The sequence below is a fragment of the Lepidochelys kempii genome, chromosome 3 (assembly GCF_965140285.1).
Source record: "Lepidochelys kempii isolate rLepKem1 chromosome 3, rLepKem1.hap1, whole genome shotgun sequence".
In the NCBI taxonomy this organism is placed as follows: Eukaryota; Metazoa; Chordata; order Testudines; family Cheloniidae; genus Lepidochelys; species Lepidochelys kempii.
Genome location: NC_136382.1, coordinates 112,088,268 through 112,103,985, shown reverse-complemented (window position 1 = coordinate 112,103,985; position 15,718 = coordinate 112,088,268). Strand labels below are relative to the sequence as shown.

General features: G+C 43.3%; 1 protein-coding gene across 1 annotated transcript in view; it reads right to left on the bottom strand.

The window, feature by feature from the left end:
• The window catches only part of RAB32 (RAB32, member RAS oncogene family), a 58,553-nt gene extending 43,646 nt beyond the window's left edge, over window positions 1-14,907 (bottom strand). The window contains exon 1 of the mRNA XM_073337562.2: window positions 14,339-14,907. Within this exon, the coding sequence (XP_073193663.1) occupies window positions 14,339-14,567 (229 nt within the window). The 5' untranslated portion in view covers window positions 14,568-14,907. The remainder of the gene's footprint in view (window positions 1-14,338) is intronic.
• Window positions 14,908-15,718: the final 811 nt, after the last annotated feature.

The window sequence follows — 15,718 nt, the reverse complement described above, 5'->3', positions numbered from 1 at the left end:
CTGGATGATGGTGTATTAGAGGCTATGACATTTTCTATGGTTTTAAAACACTAACTTCATTTACTTGCTGCAAACCTTATTTGCACCACTCAAAATCAAGACTAATCGGATACGAAAGAGACCCTCAAGCTAGAGTACAGAGTATTCCCCCCAAAGAGAGAAATAATGCCCGCTGCCCAATTCTTGCATATTCCCTGGATGGGCATCCAGAAAAACAAATCTTGATTGAATAAACCAAAAGACAGCTTTATGGGTGTGTGGTGGGATGAAACGTTCACAAGTGTTTCTCAATCTCCATCTTTTTGCTGAATCACTATAATCTTTGAATTTGACATTAGTCTCATCATAAAAATCCCACAATAAAAAAAAAATGGTGAGATGCAAGTCTGACTATTATTTTGCTGTTGATACTATTTTTACACCAATCACCTCACCTGACAAGTTGGGCGATAGTATACCTGCATGCTCAAGTCACAACTAGAGATCTGCAGAGGTCACTGAAAGTCAGTTAAAAAAATTGCACAATGCATACTACAGAAAGTGGGTCTAGCACTAGCATGAAAGCCCTTCGTGTGGGCCAATGACAGCAGTTCAGTTTAACCAGAAGCAGTTTCTTGAGAAGATTGTTTGAGGGTTATGAAGAGTTCAACTCTGCCAGTTATCCAGTGATCAGACACCCCATCCAACTTGATTATTCAAATCTAGACTGACAGCATATTGCTATATTTCTGTTGAAAGAAACAAAGTTTAATATAGTATAGAGAGTTGACTAGGAGTTGCCCACCCCCTTTCCATTGGGATAGGAGAAGAATGGATCATCTATTGATAAAGTTGGGAGTTTTAATATGTTTTCCACTACATTCTGCACATCTCCTATAACAATGCCAGGCAAGAAGCTTTCAATTTTACTCATATATAGGGCCCTACCAAATTCATGGCCATGAAAAACACATCATGGACTGTGAAATCTGGTCTTTTTTGTACTTTTAGCCTATACTGTACAGATTTCACAAGGGAGACCAGTGTTTATCAAATTGGGGGTCCTGACCCAAAAGGGAGTTGCAGGAGGGGGATGGGGGTTGCAATATTGCCACCTTCCTTCTGTGCTACCTTCAGAGCTGAGCAGCCAGAGAGTGCCGGCTGTTGGCCAGGTGCCCAACTCTGAAGGCAGTGCCCCACCAACAGCAGCACAGAAGTAAGGGTGGTAATACCATACCATGCCATCCTTACTTCAGTGCTGCTGCTGGCAGCGGCTCTGCCTTCAGAGCTGGGCTCCCAGCCAGCAACCACCACTTTCCAGCTGCCAACCTCTGAAGGCACCACTGCTACCAGCAGCAGCACAGAAGTAAGAGTAGCAGGACCGTGACCCCCTACAATAACCTTGAGATCCCACCCCCGCAAAACTGCCTTTTGGGTCAGAACCCCTACAATTACAACACTGATGTTTCAGATTTAAATAGCTGAAATCATGAAATTTATGATTTTTGAAATCCTAGGACCAAGAAATTGACCATGAATTTGGTAGGGCCCTACTCGTATGCTCCAGAGACTGGAAGCACAACTTTGTTCAGCCTAACTTGCATAACAAAGATTGTACTGTATGCCAGTATTATCCAACAACTCCAAAATAAAGGAAAATGCTTTTGTTTATAAAGTCATACTGGATTGTAGAGCAGTAAAATTCAAAACAGGAACATCAGAAATATTTACAAATATTGACTAAAATGCAAGAGGCCTTAAGCTCAATAGCTACTCTTCAGTCAAAAGACCTACACCCTCAATTGGCTGCCTAAATATACTAAGTTTCAGAGTAACAGCCGTGTTAGTCTGTATTCGCAAAAAGAAAAGGAGGACTTGTGGCACCTTAGAGACTAACCAATTTATTAGAGCATAAGCTTTCGTGAGCTACAGCTCACTTCTTCAGATGCATATCGTGGAACGATATGCATCTGAAGAAGTGAGCTGTAGCTCACGAAAGCTTATGCTCTAATAAATTGGTTAGTCTCTAAGGTGCCACAAGTCCTCCTTTTCTTTTTGCTAAATATACTAAGCGTTCAAGACTTTCTGCAATGCCCTGCATCAAATTTCTGGTGTGGGCACTTCTCCTTAAAGCCCTGCTGTCATCTTCTCTATTCACTTTAGAGACAGGATACATAAAGTGAGCCTTCCAAAGCCACATGAGACAACACTTGAAAAATAAACAGACTACTACATGTTATGGAATTTATGCTGGTGCAACCTTAGTTCTACTGCTCTCTCTGGAGGCAGAAACCTTAATTAGTTAAAACAAGAATTGTTACTTCATGCAGTAAAGCAATACAGGTCACATTTGGTAGCTGTTGCATAGAGTTGTGAGCAGCCAGAGCTTCACGGATTCAGGGGATTCATGCCTGTGCTTTTATGACTAAGAGCAAGAGATTCAGAATACCTTTTCTGTAAGCCACTTCCTTCTTACATTGCCATGCCAGATGCAGACACAAGATTAATAAAATTCTTTGTAAAAGGTTAGTATAAAGACATCGGGGGTGGGGGGGAGGAAAGAGAAGCCATTCACTCCAAAAAGATCAGCTGTAATTCAAAGGAGTTGATTTGAACACCCCCATAAGAGAGCAGGGTTTTTACTACAGCTATTTTGTATAGCTTCCTTCATGCATGCTGCCTCCTAAAGTACTTATGATTTTAGAGGAGTCGATTAAGTATGCGTCTCCAACATGGGATCAGTCTTCACTCTCTAATTCCTCATCACTTTTACTCACTGGGTTGGCAGAACACTGCCTACACAGTACATTCAACCCTTGGAAGTGCCATGTGATAGAGGAGTATTGGTGACAATCGAAGTTCATTCTCTCTCTACCTGATCAGCACTCGGGTCATGCATGAAGGGGCGGGGGAAGAGGATGGTGAAAGAGAGAAAAGGCAAGGTGGACATCAACAAGAACATTTGTGGTCTGGAAATTGTAGTTTTTGGAGGCCAAACCAACACATACCATGAAGATGCCCTTTCTAGGGACATGCAGGGAAAGAAAGTGAGCAGTTTAAAGAGAATAAAATCATTGTACACAACTTGACCTAAGTGAACTGTATCCATGTAGAAACACATTTCAAGTTACATCTATTCATACCCTAATGAAATAGACCTTTAGTGGTCTGTTTAACAAATCTGAGTTTAAGTCTTCACCAAGATTTGCAGACAAGATGACAAATAGTTAATATTTATTCTAATTCAGCTAAGACTTCTGATATAGAAAGGTTTTGATCAGTTAGTATCAACAGGACATAACTTAAAATTTGTCATTAGCTGCAAATTCACTGGCAGTTCTGAATGTCAGCAGTATGCTTAAAGCTCCTACTTTCTTTTTTCGGGGGGGGGGGGGGAGGGGCGAGAATATCAAGCTGACATTTTGGCAGATAGTAAGTCAGCACCAACTTAATGTCCCTTTAAGCTAGTTTTAGCTAGGTGTTTAAAATTAAGCTTTTAGAGGAAAAGGTTGAGATTTATAAACTTAATATAAACAAAAGCAATTCTTGGCCAGTTGGAATCAGGTTCAATTATACTGAAGCTAACTAGTAAGACTGTGGGACACAGACAGCTTATTCTCTGTAAAGCACTATTTAAGTTTCATTGTATTGTAATGAAGCTTCCCCCCCCCTCTTCTAGTGTAACTATAAGATGCTTGACTTTTGCACTTAGTATTGCAAATGGATGTCTCACTAATTGAGAGCACTATTGTGGAATCCTTGTTGCAGCCTTATTTTAGGAATAGTTTCAAGCATCCAGAGCAACATTTTGCTTGGACAATTTCGTTATGTCCACACAGCACACCTTGCAACTTCAGAATGCATTCTGGGCCTCTAGAATCACCTATCCCACAGGGCCTGAAAGCCTCTACATTGAATAACGACCGTTTCCAAACATGAAGCAATGCATTGTGAAACAAAATTAAGATCTGCAGCGTGTACTAGTGCAGCTGTACTGTTTGTGGCTTCCTAATCATATTAGGAAATTTCCAAACCTGGAAATCCTGGGTGCCCCATCGTCTCAGGCATTGGCATCCTAACAGCAGGATCGTCTGGCTATGTGGACTCTCTCCTCAGGCCCTACGCTACCAGCACTCCCAGCTAGCTTCGAGACACCACTGACTTCCTGAGTAAACTACAATCCATCGGTGATCTTCCAGAAAACACCATCCTGGCCACTATGGATGTAGAAGCCCACTACACCAATATTCCACACAAAGACGGACTACAAGCCATCAGGAACAGTATCCCCAATAATGTCACGGCAAATATGGTGGCTGAACTTTGTGACTTGGTCCTCCTCTATAACGATGTCACATTTGTGGACAATGTATACCTTCAAATCAGTGGCACTGCTATGAGTACCTGCATGGCCCCACCGTATGCCAACATTTTTATGGCTGACTTAGAACAATGCTTCCTTAGCTCTTGTCCCCTAATGCCCCTACTCTACTTGCGCTACATTGACAACATCATCTGGACCCATGGAAAAGAAGCCCTTGAGGAATTCCACCATGATTTCAACAATTTCCATCCCACCATCAACCTCAGCCTGGACCAATCCACACAAGCAGTCTAGTTCCTGGACACTACTGTGCTAATAAACAATGGTCACAGCCACCACCCTATACCAGAAACCTACATGCCTCCAGCTTCCTTCCAGGACACACCACACAATCCACTGTCTACAGCCAAGCTCTACGATACAACCACATTTGCTCCAATCCCTCAGACAGACAGAGACAGATCTTGTAGGTGTGCCTCTATCAAGCATTCTTAAAACTACAATACCTACCTGCTGAAGTGAAAAAAACAAAACAAAAAAACAGATTGACAGAACCAGAGAGTACCCAGAAGTCAGGTCCAACAAAGAAAACAGAACGTCACTAGCCGTGACCTTCAGCACCCAAATAAAACCCCTCCAGCGCATCAAAGATCTACAACCTATCCTAAAAGACAATCCCTCGCTCTCATGGATCTTGGGAGACAGACCAGTCCTCGCTTACAGACAGCCCCCCAACCCGAAGCAAATACTCACCAGCAACCACACAACTAAAACACTAACCCAGGAACTTATCCTTGCAACAAAGCCTGATGCCAACTCTGTCCACATATTTATTTAAGTGACACCATCATAGGACCTAATCACATTAGCCACGCCATCAGGTGCTCGTTCACCTGCACATCTACCAATGTGATATGTGCCAGCAATGCCCCTCTGCCATGTACATTGGCCAAACTGGACAGTCTCTACGCAAAAGAATAAGTGGACACAAGTCTGAGATCAGGAATCAAAACATTCAAAAACCAGTAGGAGAACACTTCAATCTCTCTGGCCACTCAGTAACAGACTTGAAGCTTTTCTGTTGTAAAATTGCCACCTTTAAGAACAGACTCCAACGAGGAACTGCTGAACTAGAATTAATTTGCAAACTAGATACCATTAACTTGCACTTGAATAGAGACTGGGAGTGGCTGGGTCATTACACAAATTGAATCTATTTCCCCATGTTAAGTATCCTCACACCTTCTTAACTGTCTGAAATGTGCCATCTTGATCATCACTACAAAAGTTTTTTTTTTTCCTCTCCTGCTGATAATTGCTTATCTTAATTAGCCTCTTAGAGTTGGTATGGCAACTTCCACCTTTTCATGTATGTATGTGTTCCATTCTATGCATCTGATGAAGTGAGCTGCAGCCCACGAAAGTTTATGCTCAAATAAATTGGTTAGTCTAAGGTGCCACAAGTACTCCTGTTCTTTCTGATTTAACTGGACATTAGTTGAAGATCTCATCCTAGTTGTTGTGCCACAGCAACAAGATTCTGCAAATGGTTCTTGAAGGCCAGCTAGGAAAACTGGTTTTGGTGAATATTGCAATGCACACGAGCTCAAATCATTTACTGGCTGAAGATAAATCTTTGTTAATTGAAAAGAAGAAAACTGAACAGTCCTATCTTGCATAATCCGTGCGATTAATGCACAGGATACCTGATTTTAAAGCTATGCTGCCTGCCTTAGAACTATTATATATTAGGGGGGAAGGGTGATTTCTCCTTCACACCAAATTAGTAAAATTTAAAGTGACAACAGGGTTGTGTTTTGGTTTTTAAATTTTATATCCTTGAATTTTGTAGGATCACAATGCTTGTGATTTGTTTAGAGCACATGGTATTACAAGCAGGGTAGCTCAAATATAGTATAAATTGAAGAACTGTAAGATGCCACAATGCTTTACACTAAAAATACAGAACTCTACTATGGCAAAATATTTAAGTTCCTCTGTTTATAATTTTACTGTACTTTGCATGCTAGTAATCTTTCACAGAAGAGATTACTTAGTATTTTCAGAGTTGTAAGTTACCTCCACTTATGAGGGCTTTTTAGAACTATGTGGTAAATTTAGATTTGAGATTAAGAATGAAAAATTGCCAACATTTAGAACTATTAGTTCTCAGGAAATTAATGCATGCTTTCCAGAGTCGAAGTTAACTGAAGCAAGCTATTTTTTTTTTGTATCTCAAAGACATTCCCAGTGGAAAAATAGGTAAACAAGTTAGTACACATTTGAATTACTGCACCACATATCTCCAAGGGCAATGACTCAACACAGGTGAACTACAGATTTTCAAGTCAACCATGATTTTCTGAAGTGATGAAATTCTTAGTGCACAAAATGCAGAGTTTGAGGCTTGCTTTGGAATGCAGGCATCTGTAAGAAGGTACACCGCACAAGATATCATAATAATTGAAGAAAAGCATTGTGTAATAAGCTAAATGCTGCATACCTGGGAGTTTTAATTATTAGCGTATTACAAATAAGAATCAAACCAGTTACCAAACTGAAATAATATTTTTTTTTTAAAAAACTACACACACACAAATCAAAGGTTTAGTGACACTAAGGGCTTGTCTACACATGCAGCTGCACCATTGCAGTGAGTCTGGTGAAGATGCTCTGCGCTGACGGGAGAGCTTTCTCCTGTCAGCAGAATAAAGCCACCTCCGTGAGAGGCGGTGACAGCTAAATGGGTGGGAGAAGCCCTCATACCGACATAGCACTGTCCACTCTGGCACTTATGTTGGTGTAACTTAGGTCACTCAGGGGGGCAACCCCTGAGCAACATAACTTATGCTGATGTATGCTATAGTGTAGAAATAGCCTAAATTGTATATATTCTTTACATACAGCTTAGAGACAACAAGCCTTTTATGTAGGAACCTGTGTTTAATTCACTATCAAGAGCTTTTATGCTCTACTGCAATAAAACCCAACAGTCTAAAGATACAGCAAGCCAAACTAGCTACTGAGAGTGAACTCATTAACTCTCAAGCAATCTACTGCACCAGATGAGAGGGATCGGTTTTCAACAACAAAACTGAGAAGGGAGTAGCAAATGCAAGGTTTTGTGCTCTCCCTTAGGGACTGTCCCCCAGTCAACCCCCCAAAAATTGGGACTTTCATTCTATCTTCCAATACATAGGAAGATAAGAAACCCCTCAACTGAACTTACTGTAATATTTCCTCCCCGCACATATTCCACTGTTTCAGAGTAGCAGCCGTGTTAGTCTGTATTCGCAAAAAGAAAAGGAGGACTTGTGGCACCTTAGAGACGAACCAATTTGAGCATAAGCTTGAAGTGAGCTGTAGCTCACTTCATCGGATGCAACTGTGAATCAGTGTCCAGGATAGTTCTTTCCTCCTGCACCTCCTTCCCTGGCTCCCATGGGGCCAGGGAAGTCAGTGGGAGTTAGGTACCTAACTCACTTGAGACCTTTTATAAACTTCAGTAGGCGTCCATCTGCATCTTCAAGTGCCTCTGTAAATCTGTCCACTCCACTTTATGCAGCTCTTACACGGACGCTCAGATTTCGGGCAAGCTACTTCACCTTTGTCAGTTTCCTGCACCTTTTAAATTGGGATATACTCCACTCCCCTAACTCATAGCTAGGTGCTTTGAGATCTCCAGATAGAAAGATATAGCAGTTCAGAGTTCTTACTGTAGGTAAGTCTTGGAGTTAGTGGGGTTATGAGCAAAATTGAGCATGTTAGAACTCAAGTAGCGTGCAAGAATATAGAATCCTTACATCATGCATTTCCAGCTCTTTACTTGTGTCATGCAATTTCCATGCAATTTTAGGTAATCAACCTAGTGATCTAAAAAATTTAGAGCTATTCTTCCTTACTATGATGAAAGCCCTAAAAAAGGAGGGTGATTTTCTGCCAAAAAATAATGAAGTAATTTAATTGTTGAAGCTTTAATAGCACTCTTACTTCAGTCTGGCATTGACATTAATGACTCTGGAATAGAGCAAATCAATTGCTCTCTGAGCCCACTCTACTTCTTTCACCCTAGAGCTCCGATGTGAATACAAACATACAGACTAATAATACGAGCAGGATTAGGTCATTTGCATTAACTGTTATAAAGAAAGGAATAACCAGATTTATCTTCTCCCATTTTATAGAACCACAGATCACCATCACCATGGTGATATCTAGGCAGAAAGCAAGATAGGGTGTTTATTTATTTTTAAGTCTTTAGATGTCTCAAAGTTTGCTCCTTCGGGGATTTTTAAATCAAGAAATTGATTTCTAGATATAGCCACATTTGCAGCACACCCTTCTACCTCTTGGTTCAAATAGCATACAAGGTATGTTACCCAAGAAGAGATCCCTCACTTTGTATTGAAATTCAGACTTGGAAAAAATCCTTAATTATAATTAAAACAGCCTTTTCTTCTGCAGTGTGAAAGCACACCAAATGAAATTAACAGGCAGCAGGTTTAAAACAAAAAAAAGGAAGTAGTTCTTCACTCAGCACACAGTCAAGCTGTGAAACTCCTTGCCTGAGGAGGTTGTGAAGGCTAGGACTATAACAGGGTTTAAAAATAGAACCTCCATGAATTTATCCAGTTAAGTCCATTAATGTCTATTAGCCAGGATGGGTAAGAAATGGTGTCCCTAGCCTCCGCTTGTCAGAGGGTGGAGATGGATGGCAGGAGAGAGATCACTTGATCATTACCTGTTAGGTTCACTCCCTCTGGGGCACTGGCATTGGCCGCTGTCGGCAGACAGGATACTGGGCTCGATGGACCTTTGGTCTGACCCGGTATGGCCATTCTTATGTTATGTTCTTATGTCACACCAGAATGAGTCAACACTTCTGTATTTACCTACTATTTCCTCCCTCATTTTACAGGAGTTCAACCAAATTGGTTCCAATACCTTTTCTGCAAGGTATATCAGGTACCAAGTGAGGCAAAGGCATTATAGCATTCTGCTAATACAGGATGGCTAAAGTTAAGTCTCTTCTAAATGACAGGTTTCAGAGTAGCAGCCGTGTGTCTGTATCCGCAAAAAGAAAAGGAGTACTTGTGGCACCTTAGAGAAGAACAAATTTATTTGAGCATAAGCTTTCATGAGCTACAGCTCACTCCATCGGATGCATGCTGTGGAAAATACAGTGGGGAGATTTATATACGCAGAGAACATGAAACAATGGGTGTTACCATCACTCATTACAGTGTGCATGGTAACACCCATTGTTTCATGTTCTCTGCGTATATAAATCTCCCCACTGTATTTTCCACGGCATGCATCCGATGGAGTGAGCTGTAGCTCATGAAAGCTTATGCTCAAATAAATTTGTTCTTCTCTAAGGTGCTACAAGTACTCCTTTTCTAAATGTCACTCTAGACTTATGGATTTTGTTTCCTGTACCAGCACGCAACTAATTACTGCTCAGCTCCTCCTGAAAGATACAGTGACAGGACTATCTGACTTCCCACCCTTGCCATGACCAAGACCACTGCTCCTCAAAAAAGACAGCAGCCTAGCCTATTTTAAATTCAGTACACAGGCATGTATACAAGAGATTCTGGTGCTTTAGTAGATCACCCAATTACCACTCCACTAAACGAGCTTATGTTACCTTTGCCCCTACAACAAGTCCCCCCAACACTCCTACAATCTCTATACTAGGGAATTTCAAAGGGGGGGGGGGAGAGAATTCCCACTAGGACATGTGAACTGGTACCAAATCACTTCAGCAACTCACTGCATTGAAAGAAAAGGTGCCACTTTTAATCAGGTCTAGCCTCTCTCAGAGAGATGACTAAATTCTGCAGACATTCCACTACCTCACCAGCCATTATCCAGTGACAACACAATCAGAACCCATAATGGACTAGTGCAGTCAAAGAGATGCCCCCATAACAGTAATAGTAATGCATTATGTGAATACTGAGTGGAGAGTGGAACCCTCACTTTAGTCTTTCCTTCACTTAACTCCAGGAGGAAAGCCTCTTTCTTCCACGAGGTATGCTACAGAGTCTAGCTAGATCGTACTGCACAGCACTTTTCCTGTTAGGCCCCAAAGCTCAATAGGATTAAGGATAAGCTTATGCTCAGAAGAGTTTTAAACACATCTGTATTAGTTCAGAGTTTCCAGTTTTGTTTTGTTTTTTAAAAACTAAAAACAAAACTAAGGTTACATTTGACTCATGAAACGGTGTTCACCACTGTGAGCTTTTTCCTTTTTAAGCCATGCCTGAAGTGTTTAGCCTTCATCCACATACAGCCCCAATTATTTACATCCAGCTGTGCAGGGCTGGAAGATAGTCATTTCCTCTAGCACCACCTATTTATTGGCTATCACATGTTCACTGATAGTCAGTGTCACACCCTTTAGTAAAGTGACAGGCTTTATTAAGAGAACCCAAGTAATAAAGTTATTTTAAGTAAGTTTGTTACTAAAAATTATTCCAACTTCTCATGTTCGCTATTTTCCATTTGAACCTTCTAATGGCCCCAGTTACATGTTAAGGCCAAACAGATTTATTGCTAAATACTGGATGTTTGCAGAACAAATTTCAGCATAAACTTGTTAACGCAGTGTTAACTGTCACTCTAAAACCACATCGCCAGCTACTAGCAATAAGCTTGCAAATACTAACTGAAAGGATTTTTTGAGTGTTACTGCAGTGCTTAAATGAGGTGTGGGGAGGCCTATGGGAGTCAATTTGTGCAGCTTTTCTGGCCAGCTGGAAGTGCTTGAGCAGAATGGAGTCCAGGACCAAGCATAAGCTTAATTTATACCCACCATACAAGAGCTGGCACCTCTTGGGATTGGGCAATTCAAGTCATAGGTTAAAAGCCACTAAAACATGGGATCCATCCGATACTGAAAGACACCAATTTCATCTTCATCTTGAAAATAAAGGTGGGGCTGAATTATGGCAACTGGTGAGAGAAGACTGCTGTGACATACTCACCATAGAGTAGCCCACCCTCTTTAAAAAAAGGGGGACATAGTACAGGAATTCATTTTATGAACATTTTATTCTTTAATCCATGAGTGGCAACAGTACAAGCTCTCACCATTCTTCCAGTCTACCTTATCCCAACCTTGGAATACGCACGGCTAATGACTGCCAATCACCTGCAAAAGTTAGTAGCAAGACAGCCACCTGATCAATTCTCCAGACAAAGTCCAACAGAAGGGCATCAAGTTCTTTGCAAATAAATCCACTCTCCATGGCCATTCAGCCTTTGGCCTCTACCAACATAGTATCAATTGTTACACTGACATCAGTCCAATATTACTGGAACCACCAACTTATTTCACAGCTAAGTGGGCAACTTTTAGTCACTATTGACTTAAGCTGGATAAAACCCGACATAGCATGAAAAGGCTCCATATTTATTAATAAGCTAAAAAGACCGGGTGGCTCAAGAGTCTGAGATCCAGGAAATGGCTGTGTTATATTTCTCCATTTTAAGAAAACACTGAGACATTTAAGGGTAATATTTTCAAGAATCCCCACAAGATTTAGAAGCCTAATGCCCACTGAAAGGCAGTTAAGCACTTTTGAAAGTTTTACCCTAGGTAATTTATTGTAAGTGAACAACAGCTGGTATTTGACACTGGAATTGTTTCCTCCATCACCCCAATTCTCATATACTACATGAGAGTGTATTTGTTACAATTCATTTACTTTGAATTCTGCTTGATCACTTGTTTAGTATTCCAAGAGGCCATACAGCAACTTCAATAAAGTTTCTTCTCCATAAATATTTGATATAAGTCAGAACAGTTCTACTGAATCCAAAATGAATCCTAGTTCTGTGTTCTCATATCAGTGTGAATTCAGTTGCAGAAGTCAGACATTCATGTACAGTGTTAAAAATCACGCACCAGTTGTGCAGGGGAGAAAGCTGAAGGGGGTATAGTTTTTATGACTTTAATTTCTATTTTTGTGCATTAAGAATGTCACATTTCCATCAAGAGTTAGTGGCAGAAGGCAATAAACTGTATCACAACTTCAGCCATTTTGAATTTGATGTATTGCTGTAGAAAATGTCTTAAACCTCTATTGTGTAAATAATCTCCAAAAAACACCATTTAGGATAATTCATACTACTCTATAGGGTAACAGCTTCAAAGAGGTATATGAAAATCACGTTCTACATATTGCATTAACATGTAGGATTTTGTTGTTTGGAGAATCCACATTCTGTTTTTAAGATCGATCTCGGTACCATAAACTGTATGGAAATTGTGACTGGTAGTGACGTTGTTTGCTACATAGGTAGAGTACTGTGCACTGTATCGTTTGTGTTTTGCTGACTTATGCTGGATTCTCTTGGGCCCTCAAAGTTCAGTGGGAAAGTCCTGAGGCTATCCCAGTAAGCGCAATGCTAAAAGCCATCCTTCATATGGCAAGCACATAACACTGAGCATTGACACCTGAATTAAAGTCCAATGTCTCACACCTAGAAAGAGACACCTGAAACAAGGTGATGAGAAAGGGAAAAGAAAGCAGATGTGTGGCTAGACACTAAGGGCTAGATATTAACTAAGTGAAAAAAGAAATGTCAGATTAGAGAGGTGTCTGCACCTTTAATCCATCCCATAGTGTAAACAAAGCAGAGGAAAGTGTGATTTTACACACTGTGGGCTGTTTAATGCCGCAGCATAAGGTGAGTTGACAGAGTGACAGACTCTGGGTTAATTCTCTAAGCCAGATGTGCCCCAAGTGCAGCATGAAGTTTGACTCATACAACATTCCTTTCCTCTGTATGTAATTGCAGGCTGTGAACAAGATTTGTCAGCAGCAGGCTTTTATTTCTGGAGAACTCAAAAAAACCAAACCCCTATACATTTTTCCAGACAGACGAGTATTGCAATCAGACATTTTGTTTTTACATTGTCCATAATGTGAACGAACTAAGCATTAAGCAACCCTGCACCTCCCCGGAGCTTTGCAAGGAGTTGCAGGAAGACTGACTTTAGCCCTTCAGTTAACAAGGCAGACCTGAATACTGCAGTCTAGAGATGCTTCCTCTAAACTTAAGCATGTAGTGAAGCTCGAGTTACTTTAAGTCCCCCAGGGGGCTCTCTCTATGTACCAGCACTAACTGGGAATAAGAAAAGGAGTACTTGTGGCACCTTAGCAACTAACCAATTTATTTGAGCATAAGCTTTCGTACAGCTCACGAAAGCTTATGCTCAAATAAATTGGTTAGTCTCTAAGGTGCCACAAGTACTCCTTTTCTTTTTGCGAATACAGACTAACATGGCTGTTACTCTGATAACTGGGAATAGGCTACATTTATTTTAAAAAGAAAAGGAGGACTTGTGACACCTTAGAGACAAACGAATTTATTTGAGCATAAGCTTTTGTGAGTTACAGCTATTTATTTTAAAGCTATTTTAGCATGATGGTCATGAGTATGGGAAGATTGAATGAGCTTTACAGTTACCACGCTACTGAAATGCTGGAATAAATCAGAACATAAACAGTTTTCTGTTCCCCGAAAGCAGGCGGTTAGCAAGACTACCACGGTCTTTTGAAGTCAGCTGTTAAGCCCCCAACTGATTATGGCCAAAGCAAAAACATGGAGACACATTAGATGTGTCCTAATTACAATAAGTGAATGCAATAATAGCCTGGCAGGATACGATGCCCTCTTTCTCACGTCTTCAAAAAGCAGTGAAAAGCTTTGTTACTGTTCTGAGCCCAGAGGAAAAATGGAAGTCCAGCATGGCCAGGGCAAGAGGGCCGAGTGAAGATGTAGACGAATGTAAAGCCGGAGCAGGCCAAGTAAGTTTGTGTCTCTATGAAGGCCGAGACAAGCATGATCTCATCCCAGAGGTGCCCGAGAAGACAGGCTTAGCTGCGTATCTTCCTGCCTAGTTTATTACTGTCTTGTGCAACTCAGAAAGCAACAGCGGCTGAAGGGGCCCAGGAGAGCTCGGGGAGAGACTAAACGGGCTCACTCTTCAAGTCCGGGCAGCTTCCCTCGTGCTCTTACCTGCGATGTCCCAGAGCTGCAGCCTCACCAGGGTCTTGCTGTCCCAGTGGATGACTTTGAGGGCAAAGTCCACCCCGATGGTGGCCCGGTAGTGCTGCGAGAAGAGCTGGTGCACGTACCGCTTGATGATGCTGGTTTTGCCCACGCCCAGCTCCCCGATCACTAGCACCTTGAAGAGATGCTCCCGGCACTCGGGCACCCTGGCGCCCCCGCCTTCTCCACCAGCCATTCTCACCGCCTCCCCCGTGCCCGGCGGAGCCCGCCGCAAACTGCTGCTCCCCGGGGAGCTGCCAGCCGCCGCCCTCGCCGACGCGGAGGCCTGGCGAAGGGAGCCGGGACGCTCGGCCCTGCCTACGCGCGGGCAGCTCGTGGTCAACTTTCTTCTTGCCCAACTTCTTTCCGCCGCTAGGCGCCTTCTGCCCTGCCCCGCCCCGGCCCGCCCCGGGAACGCAACCACCTGACGGCAGCCACGGGACGCGGAAGCCCGGCGCCTTATACCACTCCAGGGGGAGGGAGGAGAGCGTGAGTGGCAGGGGGAGGAGCCTAGGCCCGGCCCCGCCCCGCCCCCTCTCCCGGGCCGCTGGCGGGCGCCGCGAGGCAGAGCGTGGAATGGTCCTGCCCCTGCCCCTGCTCGCGGCGCCGCCGCCGCCTGGTGCGCGGCTCAGCCTGGGCGCGCCCTGCCCACGCGCTGCCTGCACGGAGCGGGATCCGGGCTGCCCCTAGCGCTGCCCGAGGCGGAGGGGCGGCTGCTGGAGGAGAAGGGGGGGCTGGGCTGCAGGAGGAGGCGGAGCAGGGACTGGGGCAGAGCTGGGGTGCCAACGTGATGGGTTGCTTGGGGAGAGGGGGGGCTACGGTCAGGACTTGGACCAGCGGGTGTGTCCGAGGAGCCAGTCCGTGGGCGCACTGGGGTACTGGAGGGCTGGGTGGTGGGAAGGTAGAGCCGGGCCTGCCTGCTGCACAAGTGGGTCGGGTAACGTTGCAGGGACAGGCCGGTGCGGGGCTGGCGATGCGTGGTGCTGCCTTGTGTTGTGTGAGAAAGGGGGGCAGCGTCTGGAGCGAAATGGCTGCCCCAGGCCCACTAGCACCCTTTTGCAGAGGGCTGTGCGGAACCGTTAAAAAGCATTCCGGAGGCTCCAGTCTGTTCAACAGCACCAGATACATGCCAGTGCCTCTTGGATAGCTCATCAGGGGGCCAGGCTAGTCTTTCTTCCCCTCAGCCCCCTACCAGCACTGGGTGTAGCTGGGGAGCAGCAAAGATTTACAAGGACAAGATGTCAAAGCAAAGACTCTATAGCGCCCAAACAGTTCACCTCCCCCATGTCTCTAGCCTGATCCTCCTTCCCAGGGTTATTTCCCTCCTCCCTTTGGAAAACAGGCACC